This window comes from Nelumbo nucifera, chromosome 5 (assembly GCF_055504915.1).
Source record: "Nelumbo nucifera cultivar China Antique chromosome 5, China Antique-T2T, whole genome shotgun sequence".
Lineage (NCBI taxonomy): Eukaryota > Viridiplantae > Streptophyta > Magnoliopsida > Proteales > Nelumbonaceae > Nelumbo > Nelumbo nucifera.
The window spans coordinates 10,732,621-10,758,321 of NC_142653.1; the positions used below are offsets into that span (position 1 = coordinate 10,732,621).

A 25,701-nucleotide genomic window follows, 5' to 3' on the forward strand; every position below is an offset into this window, starting at 1 on the left:
AGCGGCCAGCGAGCATCATTCTGCGCCATTCTTCAAATTGGCAGCCTAAACTAGCAACTACCGAGTACCCTGCAGGGTTAAAACCGAGGAGATCAAATCAGCCCCCCAAGATTTATACTCAAAATCGAGAATCAAGATTGTAATGGAAGACATCAAAGGCCTTGATTTCGTTGTTTCAGCACAAGGCTAGCAAGTTTGGTTGGGTCTATCGCCATTCCTAGCCACCACCATCAATCAAATCAACTATCCCTACGATGCATTCAATGAAATTCCTTGTTTAAAATTTTAAATGTTCCTTTTGATGTCTGTCATGTACAAGGAGTAACTCTACTCACATAATCCTTCTTTGTTTGTAATATAAACAGAGAAGAACCAAGGCCAAGGCCTGTTCTCACGAATTTAAGATGTATTTCCTTTTCCTGGTTTTGTTACTTAGACAGTTACACTAGTGTAAGGAAATCTCCCCGTCGGGATTCGGGAGAGCCCAAAAGCCCCTTAGGCCTATATTTTAAACCCAGACTCAGCGTGTGGGCCAGGCTGGGCCTCGATCTAGTAAAGCCATTGCATACACCAGGTGCTAAACCCGGCCTGGGCTATGATTATCAGCATCCAATTTTTGTTTGATCCACCGTTAGAATCTCCAATTTATTTCAATTGCCCGATTAAATTTTTCGAATATTTTTGAAACATCCAAAAAAAAAAAAATTCGACTTTTACCCCGAGAGTCCTTATATTCACCGTTTAAACCTACCTGATATTTATCTGATGGCTCTGATCAACCCCCATTTACACTTTGACCCTAAGATCAGACACAATCATTAAACTCCGGATACATTAAAACAACTATCCATAAAGTTTTAACCTCAAATTCCCCCATTTGCATTTTCATCCAATCAAGACTACGTTCCAAAACATCTAGTTGACCTAAATTTCTACGATCTTGACCCTCAAAGACTAATTAGACATCACCATGAGATCCCAGACACCTCTAAATACCCACTTGTAAAATTTCAGCTCAAAACACTCTTGTTTGCTCTTCAACGACACAGAGATTTCATTTCGAGACTCTAAAATAACCAAATCGAGCCCTTTTCAGATTTGCCCAATCCGGGCTCAAGTCAATCCAACCCTAGCAATCAACCCAAATAACCCCACCCCACCATGTGAAATTGCAATAAAAAATACTCTATTTATCCATCCGTTCTAAAAAGATTTTATTTTGGCCAATCTTGCTAGTCCCATCTCACCCCTCCACTTTGTTTGGTAACCCCACCATACACACTCACTCTCCATATTCACATCTCACCCCTCCACTTTTTTTTACTCGGAATCACCCATCATCCGGTGTGACCCGTGGGCCGATTTTGACCCGAAGTTAAAAAATTACAGAAATACTCCTAAACTTCTCCAAAATTTGCCCCTATCCCTACCTATAAATTCAACCTAAAAGTTTTAGATGAAGGGGAATACACTATTCACTCTCCCCTTCATTCGAACACCGAACCAGCGGCGGAGCGACGGCAACGCCATCTCCGGCCTCCCTCTCCCTCTCCCACTCTCTTCTCCTTTTTCTTCTTCTTCCCCTTTCTCTCTCTTTCCCATTTCCGCCGCTGCAACAGCGGCGGTAAATCCCTCTCGTTTCCGGCCTCTCTCTATCTCCCTCTCTTCTTCTTCTTTTTCTACTAATCGCTCGAACCTCACTATTCGCGGCTACTGTTCATCGTCCTCTTAGATTGAACAGTGGCAGCGACTCCCCATCTTTGTTTTTATCGGAGTATTTTTTTCCATCGGACCCAACTTTCCGCCTCATTTCTCGTGCCCTCCCATGTTTCTCGCACTTGCCTGTCACTGCTGCTGTGACGATTTGGCTTCCTAACCTCTATCTCTCTCTCTTTATTTTCTCCATCTTCACCGTTTTCCATTCTCTTCCTTCTCCATCGAGCCAAAACATTAACCCGGGAACGTTTCTTATCTCATCGTTTCCATTCTCACCATTCGAACTAGAGGTCGGCAATCGAGCTGAACATCGTCGAACTGGATAGGAGTTTTCATTTAGAGGATAGTGTCACCTCGCCAAGCTCCCCGGTTGCAAACATCGTCGTTCAAAGTTGAGTAGGAAAGGCACCATCCCAATTCCCCCTTGTTGCAGCATCACACTTCAAACCGGAAACGTCTGAAACTCTGTTCATCGACTGTTCTCAGGCCGAAACATACCCAGGTAAGTCCTGTCATTACTCTGTAGTTATTCTCTGTTTTTCATTTTCCTTAGTTTATTTTCCTTTTATCTTTGCCGTGATTGGGACCTGGGGGGAGAAAGAAATGACAGAGCTGATTCACCAGCCAGTCCCTGTAAGTTCTCAGTACCCACCCAGTCCAACCGTGGTTTTCTCGTATTCTCTTTTCAACGGACGAATCTGATTTGAACTCTTCTTTGATGTTCCTTCTCTTAGTTTTCGATTTTTTTTTTCTTTTTCTTCTGTCATAATCATCATTTCATGTGTTTTTGTTTTCACCTGATTTGGGATTGACCTCCATATGAATAAAAAGCCATTGGACGTTGGATCTCTGTTCATCTTTTCATTTTAATCGGTTGATCATCACTTTTACTATGTTTGATAATGATCTTGATTTGTTTCTGCTATTTGTTTAGTCAGTGACAGATTTTATAATTGTTTAGGTCATCTGTGTTAAATATGATTTATGTGTTTAAGTAGTAGCTAGCTTCATGGAATCCATGCTAAGAGACATAATTTCTGGTTTATTGTTTAATTTGTCCAAGAATATGCACGTTTCCTACCGTAGTGAGGAATAGAAACAAGTAATAAAAGGATATATGATGAAAGCATAAATGAATAAGTAAATGGGGGTTTTTTGTTTCTTAGGTTGGTTTGTTATTGTTTCATCTTACTTGTTAGTGCATTTGTAGTTAACTGAAGTATTATTTGTTCATGCTTATGCTTGTTTGGAGACCCACGTGGACCTCACCTATTGGACCGGGGAGAGGGGTGCCTAACCCCTTCCTTCTCCTATCAAAGACCTATCCAGACTGGTTTACCCAGTGCCTTGGGTTTTGGAGTCATCATTAGACCAAAATATTTTTGAAAATCATTCTTGGAGGTCCCATCACCTCCAATTTCATTTACTTGATGGGTGGCGACTCCATTTCCAGTCCAAGTGAGCTGTTTTCCCGATGCTTACAATGATCAGCCCTAAGTAACCCTAATGGCCCTTATCGGCACCCATCACGGTCTCACGCTCTCAGTAAAACCGAAAAACAGGAGAAAGAGGGAAAACAAAGGAAGTCATTCAAGGTGCTGCATCGGCATCCCCCACAGATTTCAGGAGCAGTCATGAAGTCATTCAAGGTGGACGGTAGCACCCTCTCTCTCGCCCTCTTTACCGACGTCACCAACTCCAAGTAATCTCTGTACCTTTCTGTATGTTCTATAGTTTGTTTTCAGAAACCAACTGAGCATTTATTTTTCCGAGTAGCGGAGAAATGTAGAAATGATTGCTTTAAAAAAAATAATGCATGTTCTATGTGAATAAAAAAGAATTAAGAAACATGCACCCGCAGAGATTTAAAATTGAACATTCAACCCGGAGTTTCTTATAGCACCTCTCATTATGGTGTCTTTCTGTATGCTCATACAATTGGGATGGAAAGAATGGAGTAACTCGGTGTAAGGAACATGGTAGAGAAAAACACCCCTTACACCAAGATATCTAAGGTTGATGTTCCTTTTTTTTTTTTTTTGAAAAGGTAAAGTAAAATTGTATTAATCAAAATGAGAATACAAGTATATCTGCTCACTGTACAAACTTCTGTACAAATGAACAAAACTTTAAGAACTATAACCAGTATTGGAGTTCCATTTTCACCAAGGGCATGAACTATAAGCAGTATTGGAGTTTGGTCTCAGATCACAAATTCATTTATATGGGCCATGAAGTCTTCTTCTTCTTCTCCGTCTTCTTCTATTAATGTTTATAATGAATGGAGCTTCTCAAAAAAATAATAGCGCTTAATTCAATTTTTATTAAATGTGTGGAAGCGACACTACTCTCAGTGGAGCTAGGATTTACTTAGTGGAGACTGGTCTTAATATTGTCAACAAGTGAACAAACCTTGAGTTACATTGGGATCCCCAGCCGTTTTATGACTTGCTTGCAGGAACTCAATTGATATTTTGTGTTACTTTTCTGAAGCCTGTATGAATTGAGTGGGGTTTTGGTGGGACCATGCCCTTTTTCCCTCTCTTTCTTTTAAGAAGCGTGGGAAACCTTGTGGAGACATCCCTTCATGGCTACTACTCAGGGAGGGTAGTTTCTCCCCAACAAGAAAACTTTACATCCAAAAGACCATTAATTTTAAACATAGTTCCTGTGATGTTCTCTTCTTTTTCTTTGAGATAACCTTAGGAGGAAGAAAAGAGAATCATGGTTTGATGCTGATAAAGAGAAAAGAAGTCCCCCTTCCCCAAGGGGAGAATAATACAATACAAATGGATCTATGGAGTATGCCAACCATTATAATACATAAAACATTATCAGGTGTATTTTCAGAGGGGGTTGACAGAGATGCTTTGTATGAGTCCGTATCTGCTGGAATTAGCCATTGGTGTACTAGCAGTTCTTGTTTCCAGTGGATTTGGATTCACCTTATATTGGATTTGGAATTACTAGGGTATTCGTCAAAGAATGTATTTTTGTACTTGGTCAGTCTTCCTTATGGTTGTATTTTCTGTTCTCTTGGTCCCCCATCATGTACATAAAGAAAGAAGGTCCTTTGTACTTGTGATTGTTCTTTCTTAACAAAATGCTCTGGTGCTAACAATAAAATGAAGACTATATGTAAACTATTTAAGATGACCAAGTGTATGAGTATCCCATCCCAGAAAAAAATCAGCAAATTTTCTGCTTAAGAGTGAGAGACCAAGTGAATGAAAGGACAGAAGAACACTGACATTCCTAACCACTTTGGTGAAAAAAAACTTTCATCCTCAAGAGTTGGGCATTTCTCTTTTACTATTTCTACAAACACAAAACAATTCCACACAAAACCTCTTCAATTTCCAATCTTTGTTGAGAAAAGATAACTGAAATTCATTAGAAAAGAAACAGTACATGAGATGGTGTATAACAGAGAAATAAAAAACAAGGTAGCTTCACACTCAGGTAGAAAGCTATCAATATACCAGAAACCCATGAGGACGCCAGATTTAGCTAGATCATCAGTTATTGTATTTTAGTTTTCTAGATATCCAATGTAGGCTATAACCACAGAATTTAGGATATCTCTCTAGCCTTGGCCAAGTAGTGAGCTAATCACCAAGGGCCACCCTCCTCTCCTAACCACTTGATAGTATTTTCAAGTCTCCTTCAATGGTTGGATTCGGAATACCCAAGTCTCTAGCCATGCGGATACTAGTGAGTTCAGCCTTAATTTCTGCCTTGTCCCAACTGGTCTGCTAAGTGCCCAACAATATCATCCCTCCTTCTGATCACTCCTTGAATTCCAGCTTCACCTAGATTACTAGAAGCACTTCCATCAAAGTTTAGAGTCATCGCTCATTTCTCTCTTGTACTTGGGCCTCATGGGAGGATCAGGGGTAGGATTGGCAATGGGGCAGGTTCAGGGCGAGGACCATATTCCCCATCTGCGACCCTGGCTTTGAAACAAATCCCTGTTCCCAACCCTGATCCCTGCTGGGGATAAAAATGACCCTCCATCCCTGACCCCTGATGAAGATGAGTTCCCTGTTAGGGACCCAAATCCCCAAATTTTTTAAAGTAAAATTATTTAAAAAAATAGATTTACCTAAAATAAGGGAAAATTTTAAAATATAAAATTATTTTAAATACATTTTGATATAAATAATATAAACAATATTATGTATGTATATATTTAAAATATATATAATCGGGGTTGGGGTGGGGAGGGGAATTCACCCCCCATCCCCATCCCCATCCCCAGTCGTATATCACTATTAATCCCCATCCCCACCCCTATCTCTGCCAAGGCAATCTCCACCTCCGACTCAATGGGGTCGGGGAAAGGGGGTACCTGATGGGGACAGGGAAAATTGCTATTCCTAATCAGGGGATTGGGAGAGGAGAATAATAAATAGGTATTTGGAACCAATGACATTTCTCAGACCACGCCTTGGAAGGTATGGCCTGAGAAAGCGCCCTTTTTATGTTTTCTAGTTTTTCTGCTGCTGCTAGCAATAGTATGCTGATGTGGCATAGCAAAACACCTATGTGGCAGCAATTGTCCCAAAAAAGATCCGTTTTCTGAGAAAATGGCATACCTATGCAGCACCGTTTCCTCAGAAAATGGCTTTGGATAAACAGCACTGTTTTCTGAACACCACCTAAGTTAACCATGTTCTTTTGAAGGTCACTTACAGAGATACCTTCTAAGAGCTCAGAACTGGACAGCTGGTGACCCACAGAAAACGTCTGAGTTATGTGAGAAATCAAGTCCTCCTGAGATCAGGCCTTGTTTTTTTTTTTTTTTTGAAATGCTCTAAACGAACTCTTGATTCATTCTCTAAAGCTCAACCAAATAAATAATTGGGCAGACTCCAATCCAATTTTGAAGGAGAATCAAAAGCGTACTAGTGTAAATTCAAAATTTGCATTGAAATGGAGATAGACCTAAGACAAAAAAATCACTTTAAGAGAATAAGAGGGGAATATTCTCATGTCCGTGGCCTCAGCGCAACCTCCTAGCTTCCCTTTCGGATTTGAGCAAGGTGAGGATATCACCCTCCCTGACAGGCCCCTTGACGTTCCTCATGATAAGCCTGTTCCGGTCATCAATTAACTTGACTCTAACCTGAGTCACCTGCTCCCTTGACCCTGTTCGTCCCATTACCTTCACCACGATGGCAAGTTTCACCTAAGAATCCATCCTGAGTTGAGATCGCAGAGCGCGAGTGAGAGAAGAAAGAAGACGTTGAAGCCGCTTTCTCGCAACTCGCACTCCTTGTTATCAATGATGCGATCATTTCTCTCTCCCAAACAATCCACATCACAACTGTTTGCCAAAAAAATCCATAATTTCCTATCCCTCCTTCCCCCCCCCCCCCAAAAAAAAAAAAAAAAAAAAAAAAAAAACTGTCTGCCAGCCCATCATGGTGGAGGGGGACGTAGTTGTGAGCTGCCTTAGGAACAATGTTGTGGGAATTTGGAAATACAGATATATGTTGATGGAGTTCAAATTATTGGCAGAAGAGCTGGATGTAACTTTCCATTTGGACTCCTAGATGTGCTAATAGCATGTCTGATGCCTTTGCCAGACAGAATTATATAAAATGCACCTGCATTTGGGAGTGGTTCCACGGGGAACCTGATGTAAAAGAATTATTTTGTGGCATAGATAGTGAATAATAGCCTACAATACAGCAGCTTATATTGTATTATTGTAAATCATTATTTTAATGAATCAATAAATGCTTTAATTGTCACTGATCAACAAAAAACTGCTACACTTTGGGAGTACAAAATTGTTAGCAAGGTTCAGTTTGGAAGGAGTACAAATACAAATATGTACAGTGCAAATACATACAACATACAAGGTATTGCACTTTACATATTTGTATTTGTACTCCTTCCAATCTGAGACCAAGGAAAGTGTAAAATCACCCCTATGTGACCAGCAAATTACTATGGGTAAGTAGATACACTATTTCATGTTTGATTCCCAAACCAAAATTTGTTAACCATCCTTAATTTTCTTGACATCAGGGGGTCTATCATCAGTATTTATTCAATATTGTCATCCAACTCCCCCAATCAGTCAGACCACTTCTGATCTTTGAATGAACACCTGCTAATCTGCAAGAAACTCTGAACAATCGTTCAAAATTGCTCCTCTATGGGAAGCCAATCTGTGAAAATCATGGCATAAACTTGAATACTCCTACATGACCTTCTAAAGTTTAATCTTGTTAGTCCATTACTATTTCAATTCCAGAAAGAGTGTTCTTGTTGAAGTCATCAGACACATTTGAATCCTGCTCTAAGGACAGACTCCATAATGCCTAACCTCTTACTATCCCCTCCTAAGATGTTTTGTCCATGTAATCACCTTGAACTAAAGTATTCTTTCCACTTCCTAAAATCTCTATAGCTATTTTTTGGAGAAAGAACAAGAGTCCAATCCTCTAGATAACTCATCTATTCTTCAGATTATTATCATAAAATCTCCTGCTTAAGATTCTAACTTTTTGAGTGATTGTGGCTGGAATTGAGATGCTCAGCTCCATCACTATTTTGTGAATTTGTGATATTAAAGAGATATTCAAGAAATTTGGAATTCTGGTTTTTATCTTATTTTTTAGTACTTTATTAGTATATTTTGTTAAATGATTATCTAGTTTAACTGGAAGTCATATGGGGTTTAAGAAATTCTGTGTTTTCTTAGGTTATTTAAAAAAAATTAAGGTAGTCAAGTTTTCATGATAACTGGGGATGTTAGTATTCAAGGCTTAGTTGTAATTCTTGATGACATTGCCTGTCATTCTTGGTGCCAATTCTCACCCAATTTCACTTAATATGTAAGAGATATTCCTTCTTTCTTGTTTTTGATGGTAAATAAAAAGTTCATTGAAAAGAAAAAAGAGAATAGCAAAGCAACCCAAGATAACAGATGCAGCGAACAAACCACCGCACAACTGTTGTATGCCTTACCAAGCTCAATGAAGGGTCTTACTACAGAATCATGCACCTTTTTTTTCTTGTTAACATCATTGATAATGCTTCTTTAACATTCCTGGTAAAAGAAAGAAATCAAGACATAATTGTGCCCAAAGTAGGCATTCCCTTTGGTCTAACTTGGAGCTTCCATATAAGCTGGACATCTCATGGTCTAGTATTGATGTACTTGTGAATTTAAAGTTCATGAATTGAAGTTTTTCTTTGAGCAAATTGTTTGTTAGAGATAATTCAGAGCCTAGAGGTGTTATGCCTCCAGTTCTAGGTGTTGATGCCTAGAAGCACAACTTCTAGTTCTAATAAAATTCTGCAATCACTGTTTCTTAGCCGATACAACTTCCAACATTCTAGCCTACCCTCTAAACCTTGCCTAGCTTGTAACAGCCAAATTATCTCACATGTATCAATCTTCTAGACCTATTTCAGTTGTATTCCTTTGATGACTGATTAGGGATAGTGTTGGGACCCAAATACCTTCCCCTAACCCAACATAGGGAGTGGAGCAGGCCACTACCCATCAGCAGTACTCAAGGAAGCAGAAAGGACAGGCGACAGAGCCTCAGAATTAGTTACACACAGAGAGGGTGATTCTGTCGACAGAAGATATTCCCTCCATGATATTTCCCAGAGTTTGTTATCAGTTAGTTATTCTGCCTATCAGAGGATATTCCCTCTATGATTACACCTGTAGGCCAGATATATAAGGCCATACTCTTTTAAAGAAGGATTGAATGAATATCCCCTGTTTTTCTCTTTCACTGAATCCCTCTTTTCCTACCTTCCCTTCTCTTCTTCCTCTCCATTTTCTGTTTTCAGGAGGTTAAGCCACCCTCGAAGGGGCTTCCGAGGTGAGCGGTATCTCACCAAGTTGGTATCAGAGCAAGGTTATTGACCAGCTATGCCGCAGACAAGATCCTCTACCATGGAAGACAGAGTCGACCAACTTGAGTTTGGGTTCCACCAAGTACTGAACGAACTCAGGGATCTCAAGGTGGTCATAATCTTGCCTCCCAACAACAGTCCGGCGAGACCAGTCAGCCAACAGGGGCCGACGCCTCTATTTTCGGAAGCCAGGGAACTGGGGGTTACCCCGACGGAAAGGTTACTAAAATCAATTTTCCCAAGTATTTCGGTGGAGATCCCATTCCTTGGATCTTCAGAGCAAAGAGATTTTTCGAGTACCATGAAACCCCTGCACACCAACGCGTCGCCATCGCCTCCATTCACCTTGAAGGAGACGCTATTCTCTGGCTTCAGTGGTATCGACAAACCCATCCTCAGGTAGCTTGGGCGGAGTTCACGAAAGCTCTGTGCATCCGTTTTGGGCCGACGACGTTCGTGGATTATGACGAACTCCTCACTCGATTAAAACAGACGGGGACAGTAGCAGGCTACCAGCTCGAGTTCGAAAGAATGGCGACTAGAGTACATGGATGGCCGGAGAAGGCCTTGGTTGGGTGTTTTGTGGGAGGTTTCAGAGAAGACATCCTCCTGGAAGTGAGAGCTCTTCGACTAGCGACAGTCATGGCGGCGGTGGGCATTGCTCGCTTGCAAGAAGAGAAGATTGATAGCATGCGCAGGACTAGCAGGCCATCCTATCCGAATGTGAGGGCTCTCCAGCGGGCCGAACAACAACCCCAAAAACAAGTTGGGGATCCTCAGAAGCCCATTTTGCCCAGGCCCACTGTGCCTTTCAAGCGCCTCTCGTGGGCTGAGATGCAGGCCCGACGCGAGAAGGGCCTCTGTTACAACTGTGATGATAAGTTTGGGTCGGGCCATAAGTGCCGGGTCCAACGAGTATTTCTCCTTCAAACAGAGGGAGAACCGGAGGGGACAGAACCAGGGCACCTCGAAGACTGTGAGCTGATATCAGGCGAACCAGAACCGGTTGGAGCCGAGATCTCTCTACACGCTCTCATGGGCCTGAACCCTCTTCAGTCCATGCGAGTAGAAGGAAGATTGGGTGGCCGATCTGTGATGGTTTTGATTGACAGTGGCTCTACTTTGAATTTCATCACTTGCCGTTTGGCAAAGCAACTAGGTATGACTATACACCCCATTCCTCTCTTTTCAATCAATGTGGCTAATGGGAATCAGAAGTTATGTGATGGTGTATGTAAGAAGGAAAGGATCCTCGTACAGGGCCATAATTTCGTGGTAGATCTCCACCCATTGGAATTCTCAAGGGCTGATATTATTTTGGGAATCCATTGGTTACGTGGCCTAGGTCCTACACTGTGTGATTGGGCCAGAATGACAATGGATTTTTGCCAAAATGGGCAAACCTGCCATTTGCAAGGGGTGCGGCCCCCTAGTCCCCGAGGTGATACCTTAGCCTCTATAATACGGGCCTCCAAGGATACTGGACAGCCCTTGTTTATGCATTTAGGCATTCGGCCCACAGTTCCAATTTTAAACAATCAGGACTGTGACCAACCTACTGAAGCCCAACACCAAAGCCTAAGATCAATCCTCGATCAGTTTGGTGACATATTTAACGAACCGAACCAGTTACCTCCACCCCGGGCCCATGACCATCAGATACCCCTCTTACCCGAATCCAAACCAGCCAATGTGAGGCCATATAGAGCTATTGGACAAGGGGCATATACAGACCAGCACCAATTCGTTTTCATCCCCCGTACTCCTAGTGAAGAAGAAGGATGGTGGTTGGCGGTTTTGCGTAGATTACCGGGCCCTGAATCAGATTATAGTGAAGGACAAGTTCCCAATACCTCTCATTGATGAACTGCTGGACGAGTTAGGGGAAGCACAAGTGTTCTCCAAACTGGACCTGCGGTCCGGGTATCATCAGATCCGGGTTCACCAGGCTGATATCCACAAGACAGCCTCTAGGACCCACGATGGCCATTATGAGTTTCTGGTTATGCCGTTTGGTCTTACCAATGCCCCCCTCCACCTTTCAGGCCCTCATGAATGACATCTTCAGGTCTTTCTTAAGGCAATTTATTTTGGTATTTTTCGATGACATCTTGGTTTACAGCAAGGATTGGGGCACCCATATGAAACATCTTAAACTTACCCTCACAATTCTGAGAGAGCACCAGTTGCATGCCAAATTGGCAAAGTGCTCCTTTGGACAAAGACAAATACGGTACTTAGGCCATGTGGTTGTTGCAGGCCAGGTCATGGCAGACCCAGAAAAGATAGGTGCCATCCAAAATTGGCCCAAGCCCACCACTGTAAAGGCTCTTGGGGGTTTTCTTGGGCTTACTGGTTATTAAAGGCGCTTCATTAAGGGGTATGGGCTTATGGCCGCCCCTCTAACACGCCTGTTAAAGAAGGATTCGTTTGGGTGGGCCGATGATGCCCAACGGGCCTTTGAAGACTTGAAGACAGCAGTCTCTAGCCCTCCAGTCCTCACTCTTCCGGATTTCTCTCAACCCTTTGAGATAGAGTGTGATGCATCGGGTGTCGGAGTGGGGGCCGTTTTGATGTAGAAGGGGCAACCCATTGCTTATTTTAGCAAAGCTCTCTCAGCAACTCACCAAAATCAGTCCACCTATGTCAAGGAAATGATGGCCATGGTAATGGCAGTACAGAAATGGCGTGCATACCTTTTGGGACGCCAATTTATCATCAGGACAGACCAAAGAAGTTTGAAGTACATAGCAGAACAAAGGGTGCACACCCCGGAGCAGCAAAAATGGCTTAGTAAACTAATGGGATTCGACTACCACATCGAGTATAAACCTGGGCCTGCCAACAAAATAGCTGATGCCTTATCACGGGTAGAAGAGCTGACCCAACTAACCTGCTCTCAGCCCAGTTTTCCCTTATTTGAAGCTATACGGCAAGAAGCCAGATCTGATCCACAGCTGCAAGACATCAGGGAAAGGTGGAAAAGTGACCCTTCTCAGGTTTCGGGTTACCAAATTGTGGGGCCTGATCTTTTCTTCAAGGGTAGGTTTGTGGTTGCTCCAAATTCCACCCACAAAACTGAACTGCTAGGGTTGTTTCATGATTCCGCGTTGGGAGGACATTAAGGGGTTTTACGGACCCTAAAAAGACTCAGCAGCCACTACCATTGGGTAGGATTGCGCAAGGATGTGTTGCACTATGTATCAGAATGCCCAACTTGCCAACAGCAGAAATACTCCTCATAGTCACCCGCGGGCCTTCTACAACCCCTCAAGATTCTAGAGCAAGTGTGGGAAGACCTCTCCATGGATTTCATCACGGGACTCCCTCGTTCTGCAGGAAAAGAGGTCATCATGGTAGTGGTTGACCGCCTCACCAAGTATAGCCATTTCTCTGCTTTGCCTCACCCTTACACTGCAGCGATGGTGGCCGACATTTTCATACGGGACGTGGCGAAACTGCATGAACACCAAGATCCATTGTCTCGGACCGTGACCCTGCCTTCCTAAGTTCATTTTGGAAGGAGTACTTCAGATTGCAAGGAACCTGACTACACCCATCTACTAGCTATCACCCGCAAATTGATGGGCAGACTGAAGTCATTAATCGATGCTTAGAAGCCTACCTTAGATGCTTCATAGGGGAGAAGCCTAGACAATGGGCTCATTGGCTTCTGTGGGCAGAATACTGGTACAACTCAACTTATCAGTCAGCTGCAGGGATGACACCTTTCAAGGCCCTATATGGCAGAGAACCCCCTCCCATATTACCATATGAATATGGGTCGTCCAAGGTGGCAGAAGTAGAGACTCGCCTACCGGAAAGAGACGAGATTCTTAGACTGCTCAAGGCCAATTTGACAAAGGCCCAGCAACGAATGAAGATCAGCTATGACTCTCACCACCACCCATTAGAGTTTCAGGTGGGTGATTTTGTCTACCTTAAGCTCCAACTTTACTGCCAGGTCTCAGTGGTAAGACGGGCTTGGCACAAGCTAGCTCCTAGGTATTATGGGCCCTACAAGGTGCTGGAAAGAGTGGGCCTTGTTGCTTACAGATTGGACCTCCCTACTACCTCGAAGCTTCATCCAGTGTTTCACATCTCTCTTCTCAAGAAGGCTGTGGGAAATCATACTCCTATCTCATCTAGCTTACCCCAATTCACTGAAGAAGGGGACATTTACACAGAGCCTATCAAAATTGTGGATTTTCGATGGGTCCGATGAGGTGGGCAGGTTGTACCAGAAGCCAAGGTAGAATGGGCCGGGCTGCCCCCAGAAGACGCCACTTGGGAACCTTATCTAAGGCTGAATGAGAGGTTCCCGAACCTAGACCTTGAGGGCAAGGTCAATGCTAAGGAGGGAGGAATTGTTGGGACCCAAATACCTTCCCCTAACCCAACACAGGGAGTGGAGCAGGCCACTACCCATCAGCAGTACTCAAGGAAGCAGAAAGGACAGGCGACAGAGCCTCAGAATTAGTTACACACAGAGAGGGTGATTCCGTCGACAGAAGATATTCCCTCCATGATATTTCCCAGAGTTTGTTATCAGTTAGTTATTCTGCCTATCAGAGGATATTCCCTCTATGATTACACCTGTAGGCCAGATATATAAGGCCATACTCTTTTAAAGAAGGAATGAATGAATGAATATCCCCTGTTTTTCTCTTTCACTGAATCCCTCTTTTCCTACCTTCCCTTCTCTTCTTCCTCTCCATTTTCTGTTTTCAGGAGGTTAAGCCACCCTCGAAGGGGCTTCCGAGGTGAGCGGTATCTCACCAGATAGCACCCCTTCTGGCTTTAACCCCATAACCCAAATTCATCCTAGTTAACAGCATCTTATTTCTGGCATACTTCTTCCTAATTTTTATGGTCACCCAGCAAGAGTTTAACCCCTAAAATCTTAGTTTTACGAATAGAGCAGCTATTGATAACCTCTTAAACTATCCTACAGACATCCTTTGTCTCTTTTTACAATCCTATCTCAATCAATTTGGCTTCATCATAAGATAAACACCAAGAGTGGCATTGCTTTGCTGCTAATCTTGGCAGTTGCATTATGATTGAGAATTCCCACTGACAGGGAAATCATCAAAAAGTAATTTTGTATCATGGCTTGTAAAAAATTACTCTTAGAAAGATAGAGTAATCCTAAATCATCATTTATCAATGTGAAATATACTAAATATTTTACTCATCAAATATAAAATTAGCATAGTTGATTTCTGTAATGGGACAAAAGTTCATAGAAAGGGTTAATCTCTACAAGATGCAAATCAGCGTAGTTGAAGTGTTAACTAGGTGGCATCCAGGCAACTGATTTACTTCTTCTAAGATGGAGGGATAGATATGTCAAGTACAAAATGTGGAAATTAAAAATATATTGAAGGGAGAAAAGATCTCTTTTGCATTTCTGTCTGAAATATTTATTTTGATAGTCTTTTTGTATGAAATATTTTAATTGTCCAATATCATTTTTCCTCTAAAACTAAATATATTTGAGAAGAATGTAAAGAAGATTTACCATATAGCTTTGAGTTTCACCAATCTGGGGTGAAAAGATTGATTCTGACTACCATTCGAGAAGAATCCCATATCTTGAAATTATAGAGGAATCTCAAAGTTCTCATTGAATAGAAAGATTGTACTGTGCATGTCTTTTTTAAAAAGATTAGGAGAGACCTCATTTTAAGAATAAACCTAGCTCACAAAACTAGTAACCTATGAAAAGAAAATTCCTGAAGGAGTGCCACAATGAAGATTATTCATTGATTGATAGTGTGTATAGATCCAAGGAGGAAATTGTAGCAGTAACTATTAAGGTTATTCACTGATTGAAAACAAAAGATCTGTTTAAAGATTTCTTCTGGTGAACCGATGGGTGGTCAGGGCAACGATCCGTCAATGAAACAGAGCTTGTTCTTTGCATGAAGTGCCGTTCTCATCGCTTGATGCCATAGCGGATAATCTTCACTGGTGAGCAGGCATGAGAGCAGAACGAGCCCTGGTTTGTCTGACGAATGCAGGAAGTTTGGTGAACTGGGATCCAAGATCTGTGACATGAACGAGCTTCCACTGGTTTCAGACGCCATGAAAGAGTTTGAGTCTTGGATCAAACTTCCGTTACCCGCTCTGATACCATGTAAAATTATATCAGAAATGAAAAGAATCTGTGTTTTGTTTCATTGCTTACACATGTATTTATAGATACAAGTGGTGAATAATTGAGTGCGGACAAGTTTGTTACAGAGTAACTAATTCTTGCAAACGGGCCACGTGGCCCAAGACTCTTACTCTAATAAGTAACACACTCTTTACGTTTGCAGGGAACTTCTGAATTCAATGCAAGCCGGAACACTAGAGCCAGAAGTAGCATTTCTCAATGCATCACTTGTAAGTTTTTTGATACTTGCGTATATATCCACCACATACAATATCTGTCTTGCCTATTTCATTTCATGGACAATAGTTTGTTAAGACATATCTGACATTATTTTGTTAAACAAGACAGATACCAGATATTTTCCCTGTTTTAGCAGCTGCATATAAGACACTCTTGGCCAAGTCAAGGGAGACGCTGACAACACGAACACTTCATTCTGAGCTTGTGTACAGTTACTCAGGATCTAAGCATGTAATTGTTCTGTTTTTTATCAATGTGGTTCCATCCCTTGCATTTCATTATAATTCTTGGTAATTAACAATGGGAGTCGATTTTTATAGATCACAGAATCCTTGAAAAGATGTGGCATATCTGAGAATTCCACCTATATTCTTGCTGCCCTCTTTGATGCTTCTGACGATGAGGTCATATCGTTTTTCTTTATGTTACTTTGTTGCTTTGCATTGTTGATATGTTCGGTTCATCTAATGAAGAAAAAAGAAGTTGCGATCATGATGTTGAAAATTTTGTTGTTCTAGATGAAAGCTGTGGAGAAGCTTATTAATGGGAAAGAGATTGATTTGGAGGAGTTGGAAGGAAGAGCCGACCAAGCACAGATACAGAAGGTTTCTGGATCCAATTACTTGCAGTTTATGTATTTTTCGTCTGCCCTCTTATGCCATTGTTTGCTGCTAACAATCAACATTTACTCTTTTCTTCAGCACTACAAAATAACGGGCCTGGAACTGGGGATATCTTCACTGGCAGATGCTATAACATGTCGAATTGCTTCTCGGGATGCATTATAATAAGAAAGTAATAAGACTTGCAGTTTGTTATTGTGCTTCATGCGGAATTCAGTCAAAACTCAAAACGCCTTGCCCTTGTAAAGTTGTAACCCTATTCCGATTCCGTCATCTACTAGTTAATTGGATCACCAGACATTGTTTTTGTGGGTATTTCATTCAGATTAGGGTTCTAGTGAGCAACCAGTTTCAGATAAAACTTGCAAACTACTTCAAAGAATAGATAACAAATATCTATTACATAAATTGGGCCATAGTATCAGCTTTAATGAATCATCAGAATGGGATATTCATTGTGTTGGTTGCATATTTGAATTTGCCCACGGAATTTCTTTTAACGTCTCATACATGAAATGAACGCCCTAATATGAGGTTGCCATCGATGCCAGATACAGCTTAACAGTAGGGGTTCCAACTGTTTGAAAAATCGATTTTGAATTCGAGATCTGACACAATTGAAAACGAATTTGAATAATTCGAATATAAGATACGGTTGAATTCGATTATCTCATTATATATATATATATATATGAGAGAAGGAAATGTATTACTATATTTTTTTAACTAGGATATTGTAATGATGTTTTGACAAATCTTTATTTTCTTTAATAGTATATAAGGGAGAATGTTGATTTAGCCCAGGGTCAGAATTTATAGGCTCAATGTACATTTGGGGTAAGTGCCAGTTTGGAATTGATGTTAATTCACGGGTGGGTATAGGTGCATAGAGTGTGAGTTTTTGACCTTTTGAATGTATATAGCTCTGTAGTGGAAATCAGAAATCTGTCTGTCCGTATTTCTCCTTCATATTATATATATTATAAAAGAAGGCAATAAACGTATCAAATCAGAAGTAATGACGACTTTTTGAAAAATCAAATTAATATTATATTTTTTTAATGAAAAAAATCTAAAATCTGCCTATCTCCTTTTGATTTTTTTTTGACTTGAACTCTCGGCTATCAATCTCCCTTTCCTTTTTTGACTTGAACTCTCGGTTATCAATATTATCATTTCTCTCCTTAACTCAAACGAAGCAGTTGAGTCATCTTCAAAATATGTTACACAAGTTCATTCAGTAGTTGCAATCGAGCTTCTTGCATATGAATAGTTAAAGCATCTTCGTGCAATAAACTATGAGCTACTGTGAAAGAAGGCAATATATGGTAGAAGTTGATGTCAAAGAAGGCAAAGAGGAAGAGGAAGAAAATATGGTTAAGAATAGGAATACCATAAGAAAAGAAAAAGATGAGACCAGAGTGTTTTATGGCTTTTGATGTCTAAGAATTTGTTATTTATTTAATGGTTTTAAAGATCTATGTTGTTTTTTGGGTTTTGATTTCAGTTTTTTTACAGATTTCGCATTAGAAGTGTGACAAATCTGATTGCCCACCTTCTTTGATAATTTTTGTTTTTCATTTTTCTATTTCAAGCATGGTTTTTAAAAACGAATCGGTGATCGAACCGGTCAGGGGTTCGGTTACCAGTTCAAACGGTTCGACTGTTCAACCCGAATGGCCGGTCCGTTCTGACAAAAAAATAAAAAAAAAATCAAAAAATTGGAAAACGGTCAAAACCCTTCGAACAGTTTGAATGGTTAACTGGCTGGTTCAGCGGTTTGCTAACCAAAATCAACGGTTTTGGAGGAAAATGGAACTGGTCAGGTGACCAGTTCTCGGTTTTTACGGTCCAGTCCGGTTTTGAAAACAATGGTTTCAAGGTGTTTGGAGGTAAGAATGCAAATATGTCAATCGAATTCGAATAAAATTGAATAATCAATTTTTGTAATTGAATTCGAATTCAGTTGTTAGTTTTAAATATCTGTTGAATTTCTAGTTGAATTCCTAGTCGAATTCGAATCATCATATTTCTAATCGAATTCAAATTAGAATTTTGAGTGGTCCGCTTCAAATTCGATCTATTTACACCCTTATTTAGCAGTTAGGAATTTGCCCCTCTAAGGAGTCTGGATCTCCCACCTACGAGAACCCTATCCACATCTACCCACATAACATCACAGTCACACATGGAGAACATCTGATCCTCCTAAATAATATTAAGATGCTCCTAATAACCGGGATAATATACTGTGAGTAGACGTAGGCAGAATTCTTACAGGAGATCCAAAGTATCTTATGAGGACATTATAACAACTCTCAAAGTTGGAAGTGGTTCAAGGGCCCCCGATGGCGTTGGTAGGGAGGGGAAAGTTGTGGGCCCATGGTAAATAACTTTTTCATTGTTCATTTTTTGTTGTGGGTCCTGTAGTAAATAACTTGTGGTAAATGATATCTACTTCCCAATATAAGACATCATTGGACAAAATTGCTGCTTATAATAATTACATTTTATGAGTGAAAGGAATGCTTATATGTGAAATAAAGATAAAAAGAATACATATAAATGCCCAGGTAAAGCCTTAAAAGGCTTACCAGAAAATCAACAGGGCCAAAATGTTTTCTTATTTTAGGCAGTAGTTAGTGGTTAAACAATTTGTTAAACAGGATTCATGTAGCCTAATTTGCTATAATTTGCAAATATGGACGGGAGTGTTGAGACACTTAGGGCCTGTTTGGGAAGGTTGAACTGAAGATTCAGTTGAGCAGGTTCAGGTCAGCTGCTATGAAGTGCTTCAGAATTCAGATAAGCTATGCAAACGACACTTAAAATGACTAACAGCTGCCTATTTGGGCTCTCTGAACTTTTCGCCTAACATAGCTTATAAACAGTAAATTTTGTGTAGGTCAGGGCCTGCTTCGGAAAAGGCATTAGACACTATGCTACAGCAGCTAATAAGCGCTACCAAGTCGGGTTATATTTAGGGATGGCAATTTTTCGGTCCCAATAAGAATCCAATTTCCCATATTTCATGGAATCGGGGATGGGGATTGTTTTGGTAGTGCGGGAATAGAGACGGGAATTAATAGGAATCATCAATCGGAGATTAATATATATATCAAATATACTATCATATTATTTATATTATAATATATATCAAAACATTATTTATAATTTATATTATTTTTTTTATTTTTTTAAATACTATTATCTAAAAATATTTTGGGGATTTGGGTCCCCGCGAGGAATCCATTCCCGTCGGGGATTGAAAACGGAAATGGAGGTTAATTTCAAAATCAAGATTAAAGATGGGGCATATGATCTCCTCTCCGTTACCATTCCTACTTATATTGGTATTGTATTAGAGTTTGGATTTTTTCCTCACAGATCCCTCCTGACATCCACTTGGAGTCGCACATATGAAACATCTCCGTATTTGTAAGGCGGGAAGATGTTCCAACCAAAATCATTGCATCGTAATTATATATCTTTTAGTTTGCATTAAATTTGTATCCGGCTTTACCTCAGTTGGTAGAGCGGAGGACTGTAGTTGCTAGCTGTTATCCTTAGGTCGCTGGTTCGAATCCGGCAAGCCGGAACGTGTATTTTTTTAACAATTCATTCTTTCTGTTTTTATTTAAATTTTAGCATAATTATGATTTATGACTTATGAGTAATAAAAGTCAACAAAAAATGGGGGTTGACCCACAATCAAGAGAAAACATATTCTGACGATTAACTTGGGCTTTAAATGGGCATGCCCCGAATTGTGTAAAAAAATTGGCATAAAGGAGCCTACGATTATCAAGTGTGGACACTGCTGCTCGTTGATGTTATAAATGGCAGTTTTGTTGACTAGTCTTTGGTGTAAAAACTGAAAAGGAGTATGAGGTTTAAGGCATAGTTTTTAAAACCGACCCGGTGATTAAATCGGTCAGAGTCCGGTTATTGGTTCAAACGGTCTGATCGTTTGACTCGAAAAGTCTATTTATTCTGACAAAAAAATAAAAATAAATAAAAAAATTGAAAAACGGTCAAAACCATTCAAATGATTAATCGGTCGATTCAACGATTTACTGACCAAAATCAATGATTTTGAGGAAAAGTGGAACTGATCAGATGACCGGTTCCCGATTTTTCCGGTCCAGTTTTAAAAACCATATTTCCTTGTTCTTTTTGCTCGGTGGCAGTGCATAGAGATGGACTATATTTATGGCAGCAGGGACAAAGGCAATATGAACTTTGAGGCTCCCTGGAAGTGTGGAGCAAATGAGTAAAAATGAAAGATGTAAGGCAACTGGTAAAGGGTAGGAAATGTTTTATTTGTACATCTTTGAAAGAAATTGTTCATAATTTTGCTGAGTTATGTGTTTCTCCACCATGAGAATGGTCAAGTTATATCTGTTTTCCTTACTATTCTTTACGCCCTCAGGCAACCTCTCTCTATTTTTACAATGTCCTCATTCAATCCATGGCATAAAAGGGCAAAATTAAAATTATAATAAGATATAGGGTAAATTGTTGAAAGTTGAAACCTCCCTAAAGTTTGGTAATTGACTAATTGCAATCACTTCCCCTAAACTTTCTGAACATAGTTGCAAGTAGACCCCTTTATTAGAATCCTCCAAAAAAAGGGGCATGAAAATGTCTAAAATACCCATGCAATCACTTCTCCTAAACTTTCTGAACATAGTTGCAAGTAAACCCCCTTTATTAGAACCCTCCAAAAAAGGGGCATGAAAATGTCTAAAATACCCATGCAATCACTTCCCCTAAACTTTCTAAACTTTCTAAACCCCCTTGACCAAAATGTTTATTTTCCAAATTTTCTCTTCATAGCAATCTCTAGCCCAAACCCTTCCAATCTCTTTTCTGAAATTGATCTATTTTCCAAACTTGCCTTTGATATCAATCACTCAAATGTAAAGCTACAACTTTGGATTCTCTATTTTTGTTGTTTATAAATTTTCTATTGTTTTTTTTTGTATAGACCAGCCTCAATAGTAATTGCATGGCTGTTTCGAATATATCCATGCCTCTTGTTGAATGATTCTACTAGAGGGGGTCTACTTGCAACTGTGTCAAAGAGTCCATCAAACATCAGGGGAGGTTTCAACAATTTACCCTAAAATATATTGTGCATGTGATATCATATTTAAACAACTCTACACATTTTTACTAACGAAAGGGCTATTTGTGACAAGTGGAGGCTATCAGGTAAGGTATACTTAAGGTGTTACCAACCAAGGGCTGGCTCGTTGGTGTGTTAGCTGGTTTGTTCCAGGGTTGACATGGAATCAAATCCTACAACCAGCACTTTAAGGGAAAAAAGGGTGAGGGGGAAGTTACTAATGGTGGTGCATAGCACCAAATAAAAAATCAAAAACAAAAAAGAAGGTGTTTCCTATTAGGGTTGTTTCTTCAAGTTATTTTTGCAATGTAGACGATTTGCTCTCTCCCTCATTTTCTCTTGTTTGCTTGAGTGTTATTCAATTTGTTTACTAAATTTCTTGGATTATGTGAGAAATAACTTTTGGATCTTTTGCAATGGCAACAACATTTTCACCTTTATGCCTACATGGCTCTTGGTTGGTATTAGATTACAATATAAAATGAGGGTTTTATTTTTGTACAACTGGAACAGTGACATATGACCTGAATTTTGATTCAGGCCAAAAGTTATTTTATCAAAGGGTTCGACTATGGTATGGAAAATATATGATATCTGAAAAATATATGATCAATCAACTGAAATCATAAATGTGGTAGCAAATAAGGTGTTATTTATCAAAATTCATGAATGGGTTTTGATTGATCAAAACTTTTTCCATATCATATATTTCCTGCATCATAGATTTTTCCTTTTATCAAATTCCAAGGGATGGCCATTATTTAACAAAATGGCAATATAACCAAACAACCTATAAGTAGTTTTAGAAACCACATGGTGCATTTAAGTAATTAGCCCTTTTTAGTAAAGGGTGCATTCATGTTGGATTCAATTACAAACAGATTGGTTTTGAACTACTTTTTCTTATTTATTTATTTATTTATTTTTTATTCATGGGCTACATAAATGTGAGTAGATTGTCCCCTATACCCATAACCCCTAATTGTATTGGCAACGGGATTTGCTCCCTAGTCTCCGGTACAACCAGTGAGAACTTGTCAATTGAGCCACTCTCAATTACTTGTAGTTTGTATCAAGGTTTTAAAAACTGACCCGGAAACGGAACCGTTCTGAGCACCATTTTCCGGTTCAGCGGTTCAATCATCCGGATCGAACCGTTCGACTCGTGATGCTATAAATAAATAAAAAACAAAAAATATTTATATATAACAAAAAATACCATAAAAATTTAAATAAAATACAAAAAATACAGAAAAAAGAACAACATATGAAAAACATAAAAATAATAAAATACAGAAAATTTTCCAAAAAATACAGAAAATTTTCCATGGTCATTACTAGATTTTAAACTTCAAGATTAAAGTTCAAACTATGGTATGCAGATGATCCATAGTTAGAGATCTCCACATGTTCTAAATTATCAAAACATTGATGTAACTCGCATGTAAAGTAGGAAATTTCTCAACCCAAGAAATGAAAACTGCAAAAAACACCCAACCTCTTGCATTCACCAAAATAAACAAAATATAGAGGTAAAACAGGAAAATGATCACATACCAAAGATGTTGATTCCAAGTTAGGCATAGATCAGAGAGAAAAATCCATCCACAAAATGTATAAACCACCATGTGATATAGAATGTAATTGCTAATAGAAATAGAATGACACTGGTAATGGTGGTGTGATAGTGGGTTTGTCGCCGGTGGGCTCGGGCAATCGGGCTTGGTTACAAGCAAGTTGCTGCTGCAAGTGCTGGTGAGTCTTTTCGCCGCTGCAAGCTCACCGGTCGCCATCGGACGCCGGAGGTGATGGCCGCCACAGGTGGTTGGTTGGTAGGGTGTGAGGGTTGAGAGGAGGGAACTCGGGAAGGGTTAGAACTTCTAACCCTAAAGCCAAAGGGAGTAAGGGATTCGAATTGGGTTGGAATATAAAAGGTATTTTATTTTTTGTTTTTTTTTTTTATTTAAAACATTGAAAATAAAAATGCTAACGCGTGAACCGCTGCTCAGATCGAACAATTTAGCAATCTAACCGCCCGGATCAGCGATTTTCTGACCTTTTCAACATTTTTTTAACAATTTCTGGTTTTTAGTAAAACCAGAGACAGAGGGCTGATCGGTTATCGGTTTTTTTGGTCTGACCGTCCGATCTGATCCGGTTTTGAAAACCATGGTGTATATGATTTTTTTATTCCAAAAATACAAATAGAAAGTTTCATATCAAACTTTAGAGAAGAAGCAATCCATGCATTACTTTATTTTAGTACTTCAACTTTAGAAATATACATTTTAAGGCCAGCTTTGCTAAAACAACTTTAAGTTGAAGGGTGAAATTACAAACTAGTGACAATAAAGTAACCATTTGAAAGTGAGGTTATCCCATGAACAGGTTGGGGTGAGCAGTGAGCTTACTTTGCCACTCTAGGTTTGTATTTGATGAAGTCAAAGGCAGAAAAAGATGAATAGTGAAAAAGAAAACTATTCAATCAAAACATGGGCATTTTCGCAATTTTACTCCTCGTTGTCATGTTCTAATATTAAAGTGGTACATTTAATAATACAAGCCCTAAAGTGGGACTGCCACTAAAATACCTGGTAATTATCTTTAATTTACCCTTACTTTTATCTTATGTTATTTCAAATCAACATTTACGTTGTATCTCAAGTATCTTTTCTTAGTTCACCTAAGTGTAAGGTTGATTGTAGCGATGGCCTATTTGGTTCACCAGAATATTGGTCTGGAATCGGAATCCTAGTGGTAGTGGAATGACATTTACCCTATTTGAGGGAATGGCCATTTCTTCCTCCTCCCATGAATGAGATCTCATTCCAATTTACTTTAATTTCAATTTCAATTCCGTCTAAATCAAATAAGAGAATAAACCATTCCATTTCTATTTTTGAGGAATTTTGATTTCAATTTCAATTGTAATACAAACAAAGCCTAATATATAGTCATTGTCAAACTGGTTGAACCCTCCCAAGCCCCAAGGTTCGAACCCGAACTCATTTTACAATCGAACCAAGCAGTGATTCTTATTTTTTCAAAGAAGAGCATTAACTTTTTTTAGGGAAAATTCTTGATCAATACCCTATACTTTAGGGGTTGTGTCTAATTGGTCCTTGAACTTTAAAATGTATCTTTACAGTATTCTAAATTTTCAGTGTCTAATAAGTTATTGTCATTAACAGTCTGCCAGTTATCTGTATCACGTGATGACATGTGACACTTAAAACTTTTAAAATATCAAAACTACTTTTAAAAAAAGATACTGTTCATTGTGTTTTTTGCATGATAACTATGATGGTGTAAATAACCGACGACAAAGATGAAGGTGCCAAAAATTGACCAAGTTCTGGTGACGGCTGAAACCGCCATTGGTACGGTTTCATATATAGGGCTGAATTTGCTCATTTATTATACTCGATTTCTTCTTACACTAGTCATTAGGCAATTAAATCCATAAGTGAGTTTGTGATAACAAGAGCTTCATAATGTATATTGACCAATCCCAGCTGTTTGGGCTCTGGAAAAGAAACTTTGTGGAGGAAAAACAAAACCAAGAGCAGTCATGTTGTCAAGCAGATGTATTCGCCAGCCCGCTACTTCAAATCATTGAATATATGGTAACACATATTAAGATAAAAAACAAAGTTTTTATCAATCCTGTGAATAACGACTCCCAATTTCTGCAACTTGGCTTTTTCCGGGCATTGAAGGAGCAATCAAGCTAAATTATCCATCACTAAAAGGCATCCCCATTAATAGGATATTTGGTTATGTGGGTATTTATTCAATAAATGCTATTACTTCAGCAGTTCCTTTCTCTTATTCTTTTGTATACATCGAGAATGGTAAAAATGTAATTCCTTGATTTTTGTTTATACTTATCGTTTGGGAAAGCTATTTTTTAAAGTTTTTATAAACGGTTAGAGTCT

At 39.5% G+C, this 25,701-nt stretch overlaps 1 protein-coding gene, 1 non-coding gene and 1 pseudogene across 4 annotated transcripts; 2 read left to right on the forward strand and 1 right to left on the reverse strand.

The window, feature by feature from the left end:
- The first annotated feature begins 1,460 nt into the window (after window positions 1-1,460).
- LOC104606501 (EKC/KEOPS complex subunit tprkb-like protein) lies at window positions 1,461-17,100 on the forward strand. 3 transcript variants are annotated; one of them, XM_010271746.3, is made up of 7 exons: window positions 1,461-2,218; window positions 3,279-3,418; window positions 15,933-15,999; window positions 16,118-16,240; window positions 16,330-16,413; window positions 16,528-16,614; window positions 16,711-17,100. In XM_010271746.3, exons 2-7 carry the CDS (start codon window positions 3,351-3,353, stop codon window positions 16,795-16,797), a joined length of 516 nt encoding a protein of 171 aa, XP_010270048.1. In that variant the 5' UTR covers window positions 1,461-2,218; window positions 3,279-3,350; the 3' UTR covers window positions 16,798-17,100. The 3 variants fall into 3 exon arrangements, with proteins under 3 accessions (XP_010270048.1, XP_010270057.1, XP_088744482.1); XM_088888356.1 differs by having other exon boundaries at window positions 1,997-2,218; window positions 3,279-3,437; XM_010271755.3 differs by lacking the exon at window positions 3,279-3,418 and having other exon boundaries at window positions 1,462-2,218.
- LOC104606497 (small ribosomal subunit protein eS28 pseudogene) lies at window positions 6,577-7,065 on the reverse strand (annotated as a pseudogene).
- Window positions 17,101-20,145: 3,045 nt separating the features above from the next.
- Window positions 20,146-20,230, forward strand: TRNAY-GUA (transfer RNA tyrosine (anticodon GUA)). The gene is given in 2 exon segments: window positions 20,146-20,182; window positions 20,195-20,230. It is a non-coding gene; the product is annotated as a tRNA-Tyr (tRNA).
- Window positions 20,231-25,701: the final 5,471 nt, after the last annotated feature.

Excerpts from the sequence above, each read along its gene's own strand:
- LOC104606501 (XM_010271746.3), top strand. The coding sequence starts at position 3,351 with ATGAAGTCATTCAAGGTGGACGGTAGCACCCTCTCTCTCGCCCTCTTT. Across the intron at positions 3,419-15,932 it reads ACCGACGTCACCAACTCCAA|GGAACTTCTGAATTCAATGC; the intron begins GTAATCTCTGTA and ends TTACGTTTGCAG. Across the intron at positions 16,615-16,710 it reads ACCAAGCACAGATACAGAAG|CACTACAAAATAACGGGCCT; the intron begins GTTTCTGGATCC and ends TCTTTTCTTCAG.